This window comes from Alligator mississippiensis, chromosome 2, assembly GCF_030867095.1.
Source record: "Alligator mississippiensis isolate rAllMis1 chromosome 2, rAllMis1, whole genome shotgun sequence".
Lineage (NCBI taxonomy): Eukaryota > Metazoa > Chordata > Crocodylia > Alligatoridae > Alligator > Alligator mississippiensis.
The window spans coordinates 24809351-24828120 of record NC_081825.1 but is presented as its reverse complement, the minus strand read 5'-3'; the positions used below and the strand labels follow the sequence as shown (position 1 = coordinate 24828120).

The following is an 18770-nucleotide window of genomic DNA, read 5'->3' as shown; positions in this document are numbered from 1 at the left end:
TATTATTAACTTTTTCTCATTTTTTATTTTAATTTTATACAAATGATTAGATTGGAAATCAGACAGGAAGTGCTTTAAGTTGTTTATGATAAACCCTTATATTTGCTTTCAATGACACACAACTCATTTAAATAAATTTTCAAAAGGGGATTTTTGTTATTTTGCAAGTTAGGCTTGTCTTTCCTTTCTAATATGTGGTTTAGTTGCATTTGTTTTTTCACTTGGTTTCAATTAATATCACATTTGTTATAAAATGAAAGCCAAGCATTATTTAGGGGAAAATGTTTCCATTCTCTTTCTTTCTTAAATGTGGTTATCATTGCATGCTGATTCAAGCAAAAATACATGTTGACATAAAATAACGTTTTTGAGCCTTATACCTTCAAAAGAACTATGAATGTAACTATAAAAAAGTAAATGAATTATGATTATGTCAAAGTAACTTGGATTTAACAGAAGTGGGATTGTGGCAAAAGATGCATCCTCTCTGATTTCTATCAATCATTCAAACTAGTCTAGGAATGAAGCTCCATATTTTCTCATGTGGTACTTCTTCTGACAGTGAGCTGATGAGGGTACATTATGTACCTTCACGCCATTTCTGTATACATTATGCCATTTATGCATTTTTTTATTAAAATGTACTATGGATTTAAGGGTTTTTATTCTATGAAAGGGTTCTATTCTATGAAAAAGTGCATCCAACTAATTTGACTGGGAGATGAGAAGGGCCAACATCTTGCAGGAACAAGTTGTGGCACAGCACAGGTTGTGCATGTCATTTTAAGGGGTCTGAGCAGGCAGTAAGCAGCCTGCAGGTGGGAGCAGGTCCAATCAGGCAGTCACGTGTTAGGCAGGAGGCCACCTGATTGGTGGAGAGTCTGGGAGCCTGGGTATAAGGGTAGGCCCCAAGAGCAGAGTGGGGAGTTGCTGCAGGGAGCTGAAGAAGCAACATCACCCAGCCGGCTGCTGCTCCTAGAACAGCTTGGAGGTTCAGGGTAGTAACTATGGGGATGGAAGAGGTTCCTGGTCCTGGGGCATGAGCTAAAACTACACCCTGCTGGGGGGCTGGATGGTGTGGTAGGGCTGCCTGTGGCAGGGCAGTCTCCAGGGAATGCCGCACCTGCGCCTCCCCAGTGAAAGGCAAGTATGGGGCACCAGAAAGTCTCAGTTCTAGCTGCCTTGAGAATGACCTTGTGGAGGTGAAAGGCGAGGGGAGCACACCCTGACAGAAAAGGACAGGGCCAAATCCCTCTGAGTGGGGTTTGAGATGGGGTCCAGGCCAGGAGAAGGGGACCTGAGACAGGGCCCAGGGACACTGAGTGAGGCCTGAGGTTTAAGGGGCATTGGGCCCAGAAACCCAGTGAGGGAGCCGGGTGTTGAAATCCCAGTGTGGGTGAATGGGAAGAAGCCCCAGTGTGTGGGGCAGGGGGCTCAGGTAGGTCTGAGGATGCCTGAGGCCAAGTTTGGGTTCGGTGAGGCTGAGAGTGGCCCAACAAAGGGGCCAGGGGAGGATTAGCGGATGTGGATGCCAGCTGCGAGGCATAGGACATGGTATAAAGGAATGTTTGGAGTTGTCTATTCGCCCTTGGCATCAGGGCAATGAAATGGGCAGCCTCCTGCCTGGGAACAACTTAAATAACATAAAAGGCGTGGCAGGAGAGGCAGATGAGTGGAGTGCCCTAGACAAATGGGTGGGCCAACATCTGGACCAGCCCCAGGACGACCCACTTGTTACACAAGTCAATAAAGTCCTAGTAAAGCATCTTGCCAATTACCCTTTATATGGACTTAGTAAACAAAGACAGTTGTTTTAGAAAGGGAGTTTCTTCACCCCTAAGTAGTCATCCATCCTAGAATGCTAACTAGAAAGTGTCACAGCAAATGCAACACGGGTTTGAGTGTTGTAGAATGCTTTGAATATATAAATCACCACACACACACACACACACAGCTTTTCTGAGTAGATGGCCTAGGACCTTTGCTGAGGAACATTTTAAGAAAATCTGTACTGAAGCTTTAATTTACACATGAACCTTTCTTTAAAAAAAAAAAAAAATCTTGGTTTTAATTTTATAGTTCTATCAAGGGTTTAGGTTGTAGCCGTGTTGGTCTAAGGATATAGATAATAAAAGATATCAAATTCACCCAAGGAACCTTGTCTGCCTATAGTTCTATCAAGCTTTTCATTTATCAAAAATTTATCAGAATTAGGGAAACACCGAGGTCACAAGAAGTCAAGGGTTAAACTATTTCTTTACATTTACATTACTTCTGTTTAGACTTGGAAAGTGAAGAAAGCCAATGCAAGCTATACAAGTGAACTGTGATCTGTCTTCAGTATACCTTCTTGCCTTTTAAAGTGGTGACTTTGGGGAGAAAAATATAGCACCTAATTATTAAACTCATTTGATATAAAAAGCAAAGATTGTAATACATCATAAAATTGGATATATTTTGCCTTCCTTCCAAACTGAACAGAATGCCAGCAAGATAATCATAAACACATCTACCATACTGAGGCACTCAGGACTTCAACCTTCATGACTGTAATAGTAGGCAGAGAGGGGAAATCTGATAAGGCCTCCTGGCGCTGGAATTAACAAAAACTCTGAATTCTGAAATTACAGGAAATGCCCTTATTTAGTTTAAGCATCTTACCAGAAGGTCTGCTTTGCAGCTTGTATGACACTTGCAGTCATCTCCACATCAATGTAGTCGTAGTGCAGAGCTCCAGGGTCTGTAGATGAACCAGTTTCAGCTAACAGAATTCCAATCCATCTGCCCATGTCTTCAGATGATGAGGCCTATAAGAGGGAAAGCGTTTATGTAATCTCCTGAATTGCCACTGGAAGTATAGGCTTTTTAATATTTATTTCACTCCAAGCACTTTATTTTTCCTGATAGATGGACACAACATTGTGTGTGCCATGGCCCCCCTGCTTTAACTATGGCTGGTTATGGTGCTGCGTCAGGGTTGCTGGTAGTTTTACTAAGAGGTTAGATTTATCTGCATAGAATGGTTTGTATAAGGGTGATCCTGCTGACCTACAGAAGTCCCTTCCTCAATGATTTCTATGAAGCTCTGGATCACTTTTGTCAAACTGCCCTACAAACCTTGAAGTTCACCATGGTTATTCTGGTATAACAAGTATATTTAAAGCAACATAATGTCCACATATTACAAATATGTACAAGTTCAGCAACAGAGAATAATTAACTGCATGCAGCCAGTATCTTTAATATAAAGATACCTTATTTTAGTTTTTAGAAAATTAGCAGGTGAGACAGAACTGTTTTCCACTATTGGGCTAATTTTTTTAAACAAGTCATTTGCACAAATGTTAGACAGAATGACGTTGGACAAGAAAATAGTAGAGCTCTTTAAGCACAGAAAATAAAATCACGAACACTTAAGAAATAACTGTAATATTGCCAGCTGAATAGTTTTCATGAAAAAAATCAATATTTTATGTTAAATGGGTGTAATGATTTAGAACATTTTTAAAATACTTTTTTAAAAGATCTAATAATGTACCCAAACTGATCAATCACAAGCTCTTCATTCGCAAATTAAATAATGGAAAAAATAGAGAAAGGGAATTGTATGGAAGAACTCATAGATTTTTCTCTTTTTTAAGTTCCCTATATCTTAATTTCATTACCTTAGGTCCCTTCTTTCATAATACTTGCAGCTCATTGTATGTTCTTTTAAACCACAGTCCAAATAACATGTATTGTACATCAGTCTTGGGGTTCTTCTTCAAGCACAAGATACCAACCTGATTCACACTAAAATTCAAAGTTTAAGTGTCTAACCTGAGACTAACAATTAAAATTTGACTTTTGATGAGGCTTCATTACAAATTTTCCCGAGTGTCAATAACGCACATAAGAATCAAAAGACCTTCCCTAGAGCTATTTTTCATAGTTCAGATTTTTTTAAAACAAGAACGGAAAACAAATGATTTTAGCTTATTTGAAATTTCTTTTTTTGTTTTATCTTGATTTTTTTTCTGTCAGATTCTGCACTTGAATTTGTTGCCAAAAGGTTAAATACCATAACTAGCAGTAAACAAAAGCTTTCTAACAGTTTTCCAGCCTCCAGCTGTTCCCTGAGTTAAGTGAGAGAACGTTTTCACAAACAGGCTCAGCTGTCTTTCTCTGAATTTGAAATTCGTCGAGATTCGTAGGCTGTCCTCAACCCAGCTCCTGAGGCTTGTGCTCTACACAGACCAAACTAACCCTGGCATCCTACTCCTCCCCTTGCTAACTGTGCTTGCCAGACCAAGTTCAAACACCTAACTGACTTAAATGGGCAGCAGAACCACACATCTCACTGTTGGCATATAGTAAGATGTGCATGGAAGCATACTTAGATGATTGGTGCAGAGAGCTGGGGAAGAAATGGATGCCCAAATACAGTACACACTTAAAAGCTCTATGGTACATATAGTACTGCTTTTGAAGATATTTTTTTCCTGGTACGTTTAACCTTTGTACAGCTTGAATGCAAAAACCTGATCAAAGAGAATGCTGGAATGACAGTAGTAGGACTCCACTATTTTGGACCTTATGCCAGCATTTTCCATCCATATTTCATTGGTAGAGATCAGCGGTATAAAGGCCACAGGATCTGTGGCACTATTCAAAGAAAGTCCATTGCAAATGATGGTGTTTGATGCACAGTGTTTCATCATATATATGAGCATGGCATTAGGGATGCAAACTGTGGCTAAAATACCAATTCGCTCTCATATACATATAGTAGTGTATCCTAAATTCAGAATACATCCTCTTAGAGTTGATTAACATACCCAGCAGATATATAAATAATATCATAGAGGTCTAATCTTCAGCAAGCTGCAGCAGTGCTCTTTAATTGTAAGAACACAAGTGCCATACTGGGTCAGACCAATCGTCCATCTAATCCCACTATCCCATTTCCAACAGTGGCAAGAATGGATGCTTTAAAGGGACAACACTGAATGGGTATATCTAGCATGATCTATCCCCTGTTCATTACCCTCTCTGACATTCATCATTATTAATTTAGAGATTCCAAATGAAGCATTTCTAACTGTTCTGTTCAACAGCTTGTATTTAAAGTTAGGTCTTGGACACAAAACTAAAAACAGAGGATCATAGGCTTTATAAGGGGAAGTGAAAAGGTCAGAATAGAAATAGACTGAAGAAAGCATCTTAACAGGGAAAAGTTTTGTACTTAAAGAAAGTTTTAGGGTCCTCTGTCTCAGTTTTCAACCCTTTTGCCTGTAACACTTAATTTGTTTTTTCCTCTGACGGACTACCAAGCTCAAAAATTACATTATTTAAATCTGCAGAGTATTCTGAAAGATAGCTTGCAGGAGAATTCTTGTAATTAGCCTGTGTGCAAACCTGCAATGTATGCTCGTTAATACTGTACCTCTAATACTGCAACTTCCTGCCCATTTCGAAGCAGACGGAATGTTAAGGGATGCTTGGAATCCAATCCTGGAATGACTTCACAGCCACGTAGGGGGATAGAAACAATATGGGTCTTCAGATCTGTCCTGTCCTTGTGGAAAATGAGCTTATTATCTTTCACTCTGCACCAGCGCTCACGCCAGCGGTTATTTGAGAGCACATTGAGATACCCTGCAGCAAAACAGAACACAGGATATTTTATCCTTTCTCCTTTTTAAAAGAAACTTACTTTTTGATGTAATGCTAGTATGTACAAATCTTACAACTGCAGCTGAAGATTAAATTCCAGATGGATCTTTTGATGACAAATGCATGTTTCTTTTAGTCTTTTGTTTGTTTTACAGAAACTCCCACTGTACCAATAACCCAGAGCACAGCATTTAATGATTTGATAGTTTGAACATATGCAAATGACTGTATTGAGTTTATAATTATTCTGGGTGGATGTATGCAGAAGCTCATCTGCAATAGTGTTTCCTGAAGCTATTTGTAAAAATGGGTAGGGGAGAAAAAACAATAAAATGCCCACAGTAAGTTTTGCCCGCTCAACTTTTTCTCTACGAAATCACATTCTCATTTGTATTGGTGCATCTATATCTATCACTGTGTTTGCACTGTACTCTCTGGTAATATCATCACTGCTAACTCCTGCTGACTCAATTTGAGTATAAGGGACCTAATGGACATTCATATAAATAAGCATCAGGGGCATCTAAGACTATGTACTGAGTGACATACCACTGCACAGGAGACTTAACCAGATGAACCAATTACACAAGCAAGAATATGGGCAGGCTAGTTGTACAGCAAAATATGCCATATGCAATTTAGACTGTGGATGAGGTAGAAACCACCATTCCAGATGCTACAGATATTATTAACCACATATGTGGATATAAACCATTAGGAACCAGCCATGTCATTAACTGGTAACAAACCTGGTGAACAGGTGGTCAATGTTCAGGAAACTTAATTTTAAAAGAATCAAAGACTAAAATGTAGTAGAGATATAGGGCACTGGAAATATGCTTTGCACTACTGTACCATGGCTAGGGAAAGAGCTTGTGTCTGTGATACCCAAAAAGAATTTCCTAAGAAACCATAAATCAAATTCCCTCAAAAATGCATTTTGCTTAGCTAGGTTTTATACGTCTCCTTTACCCTTATTGATCCAAAAACAAGCCACTCTCTGTGTAAGCTGACCCTATATTTTCATGTTCAATTTTAGGAAAAACAGAGATTTTTTTCTGTGTAAAAGTTGATAACTACACATAAAAGTCCCTGAACTGCTCTTGCTCTTACAAAATCCCACAGGAGAATTAAGTAACCAAAGAAGAGACCAAAGGTTAAATATGCTGAAAATACTTAAGTAAAAACTTCACTGAAAGGATTCCTGACTTGGCATTATTACTGTCTGCACAAAACTACTGCCAGTACAAAGTCCAGATTGATGGGGGCCTAATTATAAGTCAACCCTGCGTATAATCTGAGTGATTCTTATGGTTCTTCTGGAGGAAAATAAGTCAACTTATAATCAAAACAATACAGTGTTTTATGTAAAAATAAAATATATGTGCTGTTGTTTAGGTTCTAAGCACTACCAGAGAATGTCTAAAGCAGAATCAAAAACTCTCCATGGTTTCACTGAAATTAAAAGTAGTATGGCTTAAAAAGAAAAGAAAAATTAAGAAACCTGGGATATATCTACCCAGCTTCTGCAGCACACTTGAGAGCCCCTTTCACAGACACAACTGGCCCACCCACTTCTGCTCTACATGTGCCAAACCCAGAAACAAGTCAGTGAAACCACATTGCTGGCAGTCCCTGCTGCTGAAGACAGATCCCAAGTGGGTAGATGGGATGTGCTTGATTATGGCACTCTCCTGAGGGCACAAGAGAAGCAAGAAAGACATGCCCATGTTAATATCAATTTGATTAACTTTTTTTTAAAGTCCCAAATAAAACACAAGATCTATATTTTCCTCTCTCTTAACAGGATTAAAGAAATAAACAATTAAAAAAACCCCAAATTTATTTGTTATTGATAAATCCTGGTCCTATCTCTTTCTAATTTCATTTGGATCCAGCACTTCTCCCTGCCCACCGACAAACAATAGCCGAGAATCAACTTTCAGCGTCTGGGCAGTGTAACAGTAAAAAAAGGTTGGAAGTAAAAACCAAAAAACATTTTTCCAACTATTTAGTTGGTCTAATAAAAGATATCACATCTACCCAAAGAACCTTGCCTGCCTCTGTCCTTAGGCCAACACAATGACAACCAACAACCTTGGAAGTAAAAAGTACCTTTTAGCTTTGCTCCCCATTACATGTCTTGCATGCATTTTATAAAGAGTGTGTGTTTTCACTTCCAGATAGACTATGAAAAGAGGAAAGGATTGAATGACATCTTCTTCAGAATGAAATGTATCTGAAATGAATAATCTTCCATCACACATCAGATTTTTAATTTTGATCTCAAACAGGAAAGCACTTAATCACACTGGACAGCTATCTCTTTGGTTTTCATTAGCACGATGACTTATAGTTTGGTTTCTATTCCAGCTACATATATTTAACTTCAAGGCTTGATCCAGCTGGACTTATCTGAAATATGAAAATCTTGGAAGATGCCATTATGCCTATAAAACTGATCTTGGCTATTTATGATTCCCAGCAATATCCAGATGCTCTTCTCCTCTTAAACCAGACTCTGTATAGCTGTACAAGATAATACAACTTTATAGATGAAAAATTCTTCATATACATGCCAGCTTGCCTATTTAGTGGATATTGCTGCCCCCACCCTCCCCAAATCTCACTTTTTTCTTTTCCCACAGTGCCTCTCTGAAAAGACATCCCAATCTATCACCCTTCACTTGAATAGAAAGTGGACTCAACATTTTCCTTGTAAATGTTCCTAATTTTAACTTTCTAACTAGTTTATACGTGGCACTATTAGGCCAGAGTAAACTAATTAATTATGCCATAAGTTAGTACTGCCTGATACAAGTGCTATCCCACAGCAGAGTTATGTACTCTGCCACAATGCACATGTAGACAGTGACCAGGGCTGGCTAAGGCACAAGGATGCTACAGTGCAGGGGATGTCTGTAACACCCTCGTGCAGCACACTGAGCTGGGGCAGAGTAGCTTTGGGGTGGCAGGCTGGCCCCCTGGGCTCCCTGCCAGCTGCACCACCCCAGCTCAATGTGCTGCGGGCATCGGCACGCGTGTAAACACTGAGCCTAGGAGCAATAAACTCTGGTACGAACTGGGCCGGAGTTTATTGTGTCGCATTAATATTTATTTACAAACATGACCACAAACTAACACAAAAATACATCATCCACAAAAATGCCATCTAACAACCAAAGCAAATAATTGGTAATATACGTTTTCAAATTAAGCCTAGACACAGCTGAGTTGAGCCTGTTACAAATAATACAAATGGCTACATTTCATTCTAGGTGCTCCATTAACTATAAATACTACAGATTAGATTATATGATTGTAGTTAATTCAGAAGTAAGATATTTCCCTTCCCAAAATGTTTAACCTAATACAGAGTGGTCTACTGACCAAACTTTCCAGGCTCTGCAAAGTTTGAGCATCCATGGAAGCCAGATGCTGCAAGGCATCAGTTTAGCTGGACTAGGCTTTCCAGCTCTCCAGCTTTTCTTTTTGGTTGATCTGCATTCAGCTGACACACACACATTTAATAAAAGGTTGCTTATACAAGTGATTCTCAAGCTGTGATGTGTAGGCCACCTGTGATCTATGGAGTGCTCCCAGGAGGTCTGCAGAACTATTTCTGTCACAATGAACAAGCATCTAGCAAGACTGTCTGCTTTCTGCCAATTGTTGCCCAATCATATCCGAGTTGCCAGAGGTTTTTCTGACCAGCCACAGAGGAAAGGCAATCCCTTTCTGCATCTCTGAACCTTGCTGATCTGTTTCATGGTTTTCTTTTATGGTTGTTTCTTTGGCTTAAAAACTCAGATGTGTTCCCATCTGGAGATGTCACTAAAATTAGAGCACCAGCAAGAATACAGTAGAACAAGACTACAATGCAAAATGACCTGGAAAAATCAGAGTTGTTGGAAAATCATACCTGTCAGCATTAATATATAGAATCCTAAATATGGGAAGAAAAAAAATAAACAGAAGAAATGCAAAATGCCATGAAAGTGATGTAAGCGTCAGCTGAATTTACATGCTTACCTTATATAATATATCCTTAAATAATATATCTCGATGTACCAAGAGCCAGAGGAAAGGCTTGAGATTAGGACGGTAAGTGGAGGGGCAGACGTTCTACAATATATTTTACAAACTTACAAACTTTTGCACAATGTGTACAAGTTTAAGAACATAGGACCAGAAAGGACCTTCTAGAAAGTCCTATTAGTAATATAAATTTTCAGGCCTAGACACAGGACTGATTAGAGCCTGATATTATGCACAATGCTAAGACAACATTTACTGCTCAGATACTAGGTGGTAAGTATAGAAACACTACAAGTTGAGATTATTTGTCTATGGGTAAATTTTGGGAGTCATGACATGTCGGGAGAAATCTCACATAGCAGGGAGTAGTTATCTGACTCCATACCAGATACTCCATGCCATATATTTCCTTTCATAAACAAACCAAGAGTCATCTTACAAGTAAATATGTTTTTAGAAAGCAAGTGGAGAGACTCACTGCCCTCAGGGTGAAGAAAATCCTTCTAATTTTCAAGCTAACATCTATTTTTGAGCAATTGATTCTTGTCTGTTGTTGTGTTGGCTTTGGCTTAATTTAACAGTTGGCTGTTTTCTGGCTGTGGGCTGAAATGGCTTGTTTCTTCCCACCACCCAGCTGTGGCATGGGTGAATCTCCTCAGTGCCCAGCTGTCAATGTCCTTGCTCTCAAATGCCGCTGAAGCCCCGGCTTAGTGAACCAGATCCAATAGCTCTGCAAGCCAGATCCAGCCAATGGACCACAGGTTGTTGACCCCTTGCTTAAGTAGCTCTTTTCACTCCTTGGTGTTTACTCCTTTGATAACATATTTCAGCCTTTGGTTTTTGAGTCTGAACTAGCCAAAGTTTTCTAGTCTCCTCTTATATGGTAAATTCCGAGATCATCCTAGTATCCCTACTTGGCATCTGTTCCAGTCTAGGTTCACCTTTTTTTAATATGAGAATAATTTACAGCAGGGCAATCTTACTCTTAGGGAAGGGTACTATCAAGCTTTAGTTGCACCAAAAGCTCAAGACAAAGTGATCCAACTCTCTTACCACATGTTGGAACATCTTCTTCAGCCGATGAGGTCTGTTCATCTGTTGATGGTTTTTTCTTTCCTAAACCAATGATCTTCGTTATTTTTTTCCCTGTTACTTTAGTTACAGTACCCTTGGCCTCTGACTTTGAACTCTTTTTCCTCTTCACTGTCAAGAAAACAAACATGTTTATGTCTTAGGATGTACAAATGAAACCAACTGCAGGACAGCGCAAGGCTCAAACACAAAGGGAATAACTGCACTACAGAAAAACAAGCATGCATGAAATGGCCATTATTCTTAGCATGAGAATTTGGCATAGAGAACATAGTTCTTTTCTACCATGAGATACATACCCACAAGCCTGGTAATGCCAAAGCTAAGTTCACAGGCTCAAACCAATTTAAAAAAACATGGCATACAGAAAGATAGGGACACCAAAAAGTAAGTTCATCATTTAAATTCACCAGTATAATGACTTCTCTCTTTTATAATAATCATCTAATTTTTCAATGTCCTTCGGATACTTGTGTAGATGTACCCACTAAATTTAAAATATACATATGGTTTACTGCAGAGTAGACTAACTAGCTCTATAGTAAACTGTCACCATCTACTTACGTGCCAGTTTTAGGGCACAGTAAACTAATTAACTCTGCTGTAAGATAGTACTGCCAGAGTACTTAACTGTGCAGAAACACATGCACTGGGGAGTATAAATTGACCCTGGTCAGCCCAGCCAGGTGGGGGCCTGCTCTGCCCTGGCTCAAATTGCTGCTGTTCCAGGACCACATGTAGACACTGTGCCCGGGAGTAGTTTACTCCAGCTCAAATTGCTCCAGAGTTTATTGCTTCACATTAATTGCACATGTAGATGCACCCGCTGGGACCATCTACAGGTGCCCCTATGCTGACGCTGTTACTGTGCTATCATTTAATATTTCCTTTTGGAAGTACTAAATAATGGTGCAGTACAGCACATACTGCACTGTGCACACTGCACACAGTTACTTTTAGCTGCTAAGTCACTGTAGCAATGCACTATATTGCGGGAGCACATTAATATGGAGATGTAACATCTATGGGCTCAAACTGCGATGCTGTAGCTACATCACCATAGCACATTGCTACAGTGATGTAGTGTCACATATAGATATACCCACTGTATCTAAAATGCAATACAAACAAAGCTGGACAATATCCATTCATTTTTCAAAATATAATGGCATTAATATATAAACACAGATCAACAGATCAATATATGGTAAGAATGCCATCCAAATATAATGGCAATAAACTAGATGCATCTTCCACACTCCTCCACATTCTTGCCGCTGGGACAACATCAAGGAAGCTATACTGATCAAAAAGGGTCATTTTGAAAAGTTCCTGTATAGGATAACTTTTCTTTACCAAGAAATAATTAAAGTCACTAAGGTAACTGACAATTAGTGCTCACTAAGATTGGTGCTCAATTTTAGGGAATAGACAAAGTGGAAGGAAAATAGTTTACTGAGATATAATCTATACTGTAGGGGATTTAAAATATATTATTATTACCTTTTGTACTTAAAATAATACCAAACATTCACAACCAATAAACAAGAGCTGAGCTGCAAAACAAGAATGGGCTGGAAATCACTCACCCACCCTAGGTTTTATCAGCAGCCTAGGTTAACTTGCAAACCCAGGCCTTTTTTGAACTGACTTTGGCCGATTTAAAATTTGACAAGAGATGAAATTTACTTGAGTGTTCTTGATGAAGTTTATCTGAATTTTAGTTTGTTAGAACTTGCAAGGCACACGAACAACAACCATCAATGGGTGTGAACTAATGTGAACTGAGTCAAAAAAGACTGAGCAAAAGGTTCACATGAAAAACATGAACTGAAATGTAAAACTGGCCTAAATGCAGTGATGTTAGAAAAATATCTAATGAATAAACTGTATGAACTGAACACCTACAGTAAAGAATGTACCTAAAAAAAAAGAGAAATAATTAAGTAATTATCAAAGCCATAATATGGTCTCTATTTTAGCTATTAATTAACATGGAAACTCATTAGAAACTCTGTCTGTCTGACTGTTGCCTTCTGTGAGTATCTGTCATTAATTATATGCAGCTCTGCGGGAACAAAAAATCTCATTTTCTCAAGTGGACAGTGAATTATAGGCAAGCAGCAGTAAAGTAACTACTTGCATGTGAAAACAAAGGGCTAAATCTTGCTCCCACAACTGCAAAGAATGATCTCAACTAATATTTTACTTTCCCTATGTGCAATGAACTCCCAAAGATCTAGGGACATTTGCTCACAGCCGTGTGAACATAAAGAAACAGCAGAAGGCAGCACTTGACTGAAGACAAGTTGCTATCCCACACAGCACCAGCTTAACAACATCTGGAGCAGGGAAGAAAAGACAAAAGGCACTTATGTGATTGAGGAATATGCTCCCCTATTGACAAACATCTCTCAGTGAGGTGGAAGGAGAACAAGAAGAGTACTCCCAGAATAAAGATCAGGTAGTTAAACTAGCTGATTTGAACACTTCCTTGTCACTTCCCATGATGTCCCATCCTGACATTGAGCTGAAATGTAGAAGAAATAAGGTCTCCTATAGCCTTTTTCCTCCAGTTGAGGGAATGCATTCTCTGGTCTTAAGACACACAAGTAAGACAATTTTTCTCACCTCCACCACAGCATAACAAGAAACATGTGAGCGTGGGATTACAACAGGCGTGTGCAAAACAGCAGATGCAGCCAGACTCCATTTCACAGCAGCTGATTCCTGCAGCGGGTTTCCACGGAGACCCCAGCAGCAGCAGTGCTGTGACAATGCAGGGCCAGGGTTTCCATGGAGACCAGCCCCAGCAGGGGTGGCAGGGTGAGCAACAGGGCAGGGAACTGCTCCAGAGCCAGGGCTGGGATCTTGTAGTGGTGACAGCCTGGTTAGGAGCCAGGGCAGAATTGCCATCTCCTACCCACATGCGTCAGGCAGGAGTTCTGCTCCAGCTTGGGTTCATGCTGTCACTGCCACCAGATCCCAGCTGCAGATCCTGAAGCAGCTCCCTGACCAGCTGCATGCCCTGCCAGCGTGGCTGGGGCTGGTCTCCATGAAAACCCTGGCCCTCCACTGATGGGTAGCCATGGAAACTAGCCACAGCAATGTAGGCAGAGACTGCTGGGAAATGGAGTTCACCGCCAGCCTGATCCAGCCCACAGGCTGCGCTTTGCCTGCCCCTGGAGTAAAGCAGACAGGCAATGACTCTGTTGGACAGGACTTGAAACTGGTGCCCAGTGAATTTAGTTTTTTCTCATGTAGCCAAATGAGCTTTCTAATTTTCCCAGCCCTCGTTGTTTAAAACTGAATATTAAAAAAATGCCATAATTCGTCTAGTACCCCTTAAAATTTTTCAGTGGTCCCAGAAATGTTATTTTCAACTAAATATCACCATTTGTATTAGTCTCCTGTGACAGAAATAAAGGCTAAGATTTCAACAGTAACTAGTGATTTTGATTACTTGATTCAGGAGCATTAAAGGGGCTTGATTTTCAGAGCTGGCATGCTTACCATCTTCTAAAAATCAAGGGTCTTTGAAGTGCCTCAATTCAGGCATTCAAAATCACTGTTCATACATTCTGGTCAATTAGACCATGATGGCTGCAATAGTTTTGAATGGTTACCGTATTTCCATACTTCATGCTTTCTGTCATTTTGTGAAAATGTTTGTGGAAGCCCATCACATCATTTGGTTCCTAGGAACCAGAGTGTGTAAACTGATGAAACTATTACCCAAGTTGTAAACTGTAACAGCTTCCCAAAACCAATTTATCTGTCCACTCCTATCCTAGTACAAAAGGAACCTAAAGTAATGCAACTATCATACCTTCTCACATACCACATACCTCCAAATAACATACACACCTTGTTTTTGGAATACAGAAAAACACAAAGATCTTTCCGGGGTCACTGCCTACAGCTGGCTTCTTCATAGAGAGGCTGTGTTGTCAGGTGGCTGCCAGCTTCTTTTGCAGACAGCAAACAGGAGGGGTAGTATACAGTGTTAACCCATTCAGAGCTACTCTCTTTAGATTGGACTACTCATTTTAGATTGGACATTAGGAAGAACTTCTTCACAGTTCGAGTGGCCAAGGTCTGGAACGGGCTCCCAAGGGAGGTGGTCCTCTCCCCTACCCTGGGGGTCTTCAAGAGGAGGTTAGAAGAGTATCTAGCTGGGGTCATCTAGACCCAGCACTCTTTCCTGCTTATGCAGGGGGTCGGACTTGATGATCTATTGAGGTCCCTTCCGACCCTAACATCTATGAATCTATGAACCCATTCAGAGCTACTCTCAAATTTGAGAGTAGCTGTGAAAGGGTTAACACCATACTGCCTGAAATGAAAGCTGGTAGTCATTTTGCAGCACTGCCTCTTCATGCTTTTATTTCAGAGAAGAAAAATTACTTTCTCTGCTTAAGAAATGTATCCATATATTGAAGGGCTGATTGGGGGAAAAAAGTATGTGAATCATAAGTGTGCACCGATAGATTTTCTAGGGGTGCACTGATACCAATAGCTGATTTTTAACCAGATTTAACTGACATAAAAAACCCCATTTTTTTGGCACATTCCAGCAGCGTCCTGTGTCACATGTATCAGCATCCCACCAAAAATGGTGCTTGAACTAAAACTCATTGAATGAGCTTTAGTTCTAGGGCCGCCGCCACCATTTTTAAGCACGGGGACGCTTTTAAGCGGAGCGGAGCCGAGTGTGGTGAGGACGGATGCAGTTTGCCTGCTGTGGGTTTGGGGCTCTCTGTTTGCTGCCTTTGCCCCAGGAGCCCTACGCCAGCCACGTGCCCCCTGCCTGCCCAGCTGCACAACTCATTGCCCCCACTGCTGCCAGGCAGGCAGGGGGCATGCAGCTGGCATGGGGCTCCTGAGGGAAAGGCAGCAGAGTAGAGAGCCCCAAGCCCACAGCAGGCAGCCTGCATCCACCCCACACACAAATATGGGCGGGGGGAGGGGGGGGCACATGCCCCGCCATGCCTCCCCTGGAGGGTCCACATAGTGGTGGGGAGCTCCCCCTCTCCCCGCCCCACGGACGAGCTGCTCATGGCTCTGTCCCACTCCCGCTCTCGGCCTGGGTCCTATGCACTGCCCTGGCTGGGCACTGCTCCCAGCCCTAACCCCTACCCCACTCCCTCCCTCACTGTGAGGACCTCAATCTGCACCACCCTGGCCCCTTCCCTCCCCCACACACCTTGCCTGCCTGCAAGGAGAAACCCACCATTTCCCGAGGGAGCCCAGGCATTTGTGGACCCCGGCTCCGCAGGGGAGAGGGAACCCGGGTGTCCTGGGCCCTAACCCAGAAGGCATAGTTAATGGTAAACATTAGGGGCTACAATGGCCAAAAAAAGCCAATAGCCAATAATGTCATTTCCCCTTTTATTGGTGCCTATTCAATAGGCAACTGATATATCAATGCACCTCTAGTGAACTCCTTTATTGGTCCCGCTAAAGCATGCTCCTGATTGGCAAATCCACCTCTTTTTAGAACAGACTGACCACGGCCATAGTTAACTACTTCACTCTGCACTCTTGATTGTGGTATGAAGATCTTTATGTCTGAGAGACTGATATAGAATCTGTTGGTAGAGGGAAGTAGGGAGATGGCAAAGATCATAAACTAAAACACCCATAGTAAACAGAAGTCTACTTGAGTCAAGAAAAAAAGATGCATTACTTGCCGAAAAGCCAATGTTGATAAAATTGTGTTCCAATGCAGCTTACATCACCTTTTTATTTTGACAGCTGCAGAGCAGTGTTGATTAAGTTAATTTTGGTCATTTGAACAAAAATATCTATATACCTCAAGCTGACTATTTAACTAGTTTGGTCTAACAAATTTGCAGAACTGTTTTCTTTAACCAGAAAAAGGATCATCTGGGGATTGATTTTGTAGATTTAAGTCAGGCAAAATTGCCATTAGGTTTGGAAAGTCCCTCTGTTTGGAATATAAGAACTGGGAATAAACTTTATGGCTCTAACGTGGAGTACATCATTTTAAAGTAATTTAGCATATATGATTCTTGTCTTTCCTTGTAAAATTCTATGACAGTTTTCCTGTTTAAAATTATATATGCACCTAGGGGAAAACCCTACACATAGTTGGCTAAATGTCCCCATAACAGAGTCTGTGCTTTACGAATACAGGAAAAATCCAGTTTAGATTTACATACTGGATCTGATTATGCTATCAGTTACATCACTTTTATGCAGAGGGACACTCTGAAATAGAATGGATATACCCTGAATTCCACAAGTGTGAAATATTTAGTAATTCAGACTTGGCATAGTTTGAATTTCAAGATAAGTACTTAGATAAAGATAAACACTATCAGCGGTATTTAAAAAAATTTCTACCTATTGCCTCAATCAGAGGCATCAAATTCACTTGGCCACGCAGGCTGGATCTGGACTGTGTGGCTCCTTGCAGGCCAGATCTGGACTCATCTCTGGTGGTAGAGCAAGTAGCATCAGGGAGCTGCAAGGGTTAACACAGACATGTTTCAGCGGAGGCTGAAACATGTCCCCAGTAGAGCTCTGTGTCAGGCTCTGCCCTCAAATTCCCACTCTGTTCAGGAGCCCCAAAGGCCAGATGCTGCTGCTCCATAGACTATACATCTCATGCCTGTGCCCTAAACCATAAAAGAAACAATATTTTTATTAATTATTTAACAAACACTGAAAAATGCTCTTCAAAGATTCACCTTGTTCTTTTCCATTACACACAGCCATGATTCCATTTTCTATAGCACCCTCCCCATCTGAACTTGGCCTCTCAGAAGACAATTTCTACATAAATAAACAAAAATAGGTTATTTCACATATATTCAAAATGGACTCATGATACATCATTTGGCCATTTAAAATTATGCTTATTATGAGATAAAGCACATACTATTCACTAATTTATTCTGAGGACAAGTATAAAATAGTCAAGAAATCATTTTCACAGGTTGATATTTTTATGGCACTGAACAAACCTTAAAAAAAAAAAGCTGTCACTGGAAAGCATACCCACAATTAAGGCTATGTTGTGAAATATATCTGTTTAAAAGGAACAGACTAATTTGTTTAAAATAAATTATGTTATTCGTATTTTTCTTGTATTTCTAGATTTCAAATGTTGCTGTTTATTAATCTATGGTTTCCATAAGAACTGGCCATGCCAGATTTATAAAAACCTTCAAACTGATTTCTTTAATGAATGTTTCAGATACACATTAACAATTGACACCATAAAGAAAGAAAAATACATTCCTATTGGTAGCATTTCAGTACTTTGAATAATGCAAGAAAAAGGGCTACAAAATTAAGTTTTTAGCACCAATAATAACTGTAATGCTTGGGAAAGAAATATGGGATTGTGTGGTATTAAATTTATACTGGCATAAATTGGGTATGACTATATTACTCAAGACTGGTGAAGGCACAAATGAGTTATGCAGATCATCCCCAATAAGAGCCAGTAAAAGTTTTATACCACACAACATAATGGTTGTGGTTTTAAACCGCAAAACAATGGTTTTGTTTATGCCACATATTTTTAGAGAATAGCTATTTTGTAACATTTTAGAGTTTAATTCTATTTTTCAGTAATACACTCAGACCCACATATTTGTTGTCATCCTGGGCCAAATTCTGCCGTTCAGCTTTGTCTCTATGGACTCTGGAATGAGCCTGAAAGTGCCACTAATCAGCAAGCCCTCATTGCTTGTGCCTGCTTTGCACGAGTCCAAGCCCACAATGGGGGCAGCACAGACAGCCTGAGCACATGCCCCAGCACTCTGATAGGGTTCTCTGCTCACAGAAATGACCCTACAAATGGAGAGCCTAATCATGGCACTGAGGCATGTGCCGAGGGCTGCTCTGATCAGCATACATTATCTAATTCACAGTACTGATGCAGGCAGGGTAGATGCTTATTTCTTGGTGGCAGCCCCAGAATTTCTTGAGAAGCTGCATATGCATGGTTT

At 40.4% G+C, this 18770-nt stretch overlaps 1 protein-coding gene across 6 annotated transcripts in view; it reads right to left on the bottom strand.

The window, feature by feature from the left end:
- The window catches only part of AFAP1 (actin filament associated protein 1), a 206325-nt gene that overhangs the window by 29524 nt on the left and 158031 nt on the right, over positions 1–18770 (bottom strand). For all 6 annotated transcript variants that reach the window (XM_059721546.1, XM_019479333.2, XM_059721547.1 and 3 more), the window contains 4 exons: positions 17502–17586; positions 10747–10896; positions 5426–5637; positions 2662–2807 (listed from right to left, as the gene is read on the bottom strand). In XM_059721546.1, coding sequence (XP_059577529.1) covers positions 2662–2807; positions 5426–5637; positions 10747–10896; positions 17502–17586 — 593 coding nt within the window. The remainder of the gene's footprint in view (positions 1–2661; positions 2808–5425; positions 5638–10746; positions 10897–17501; positions 17587–18770) is intronic.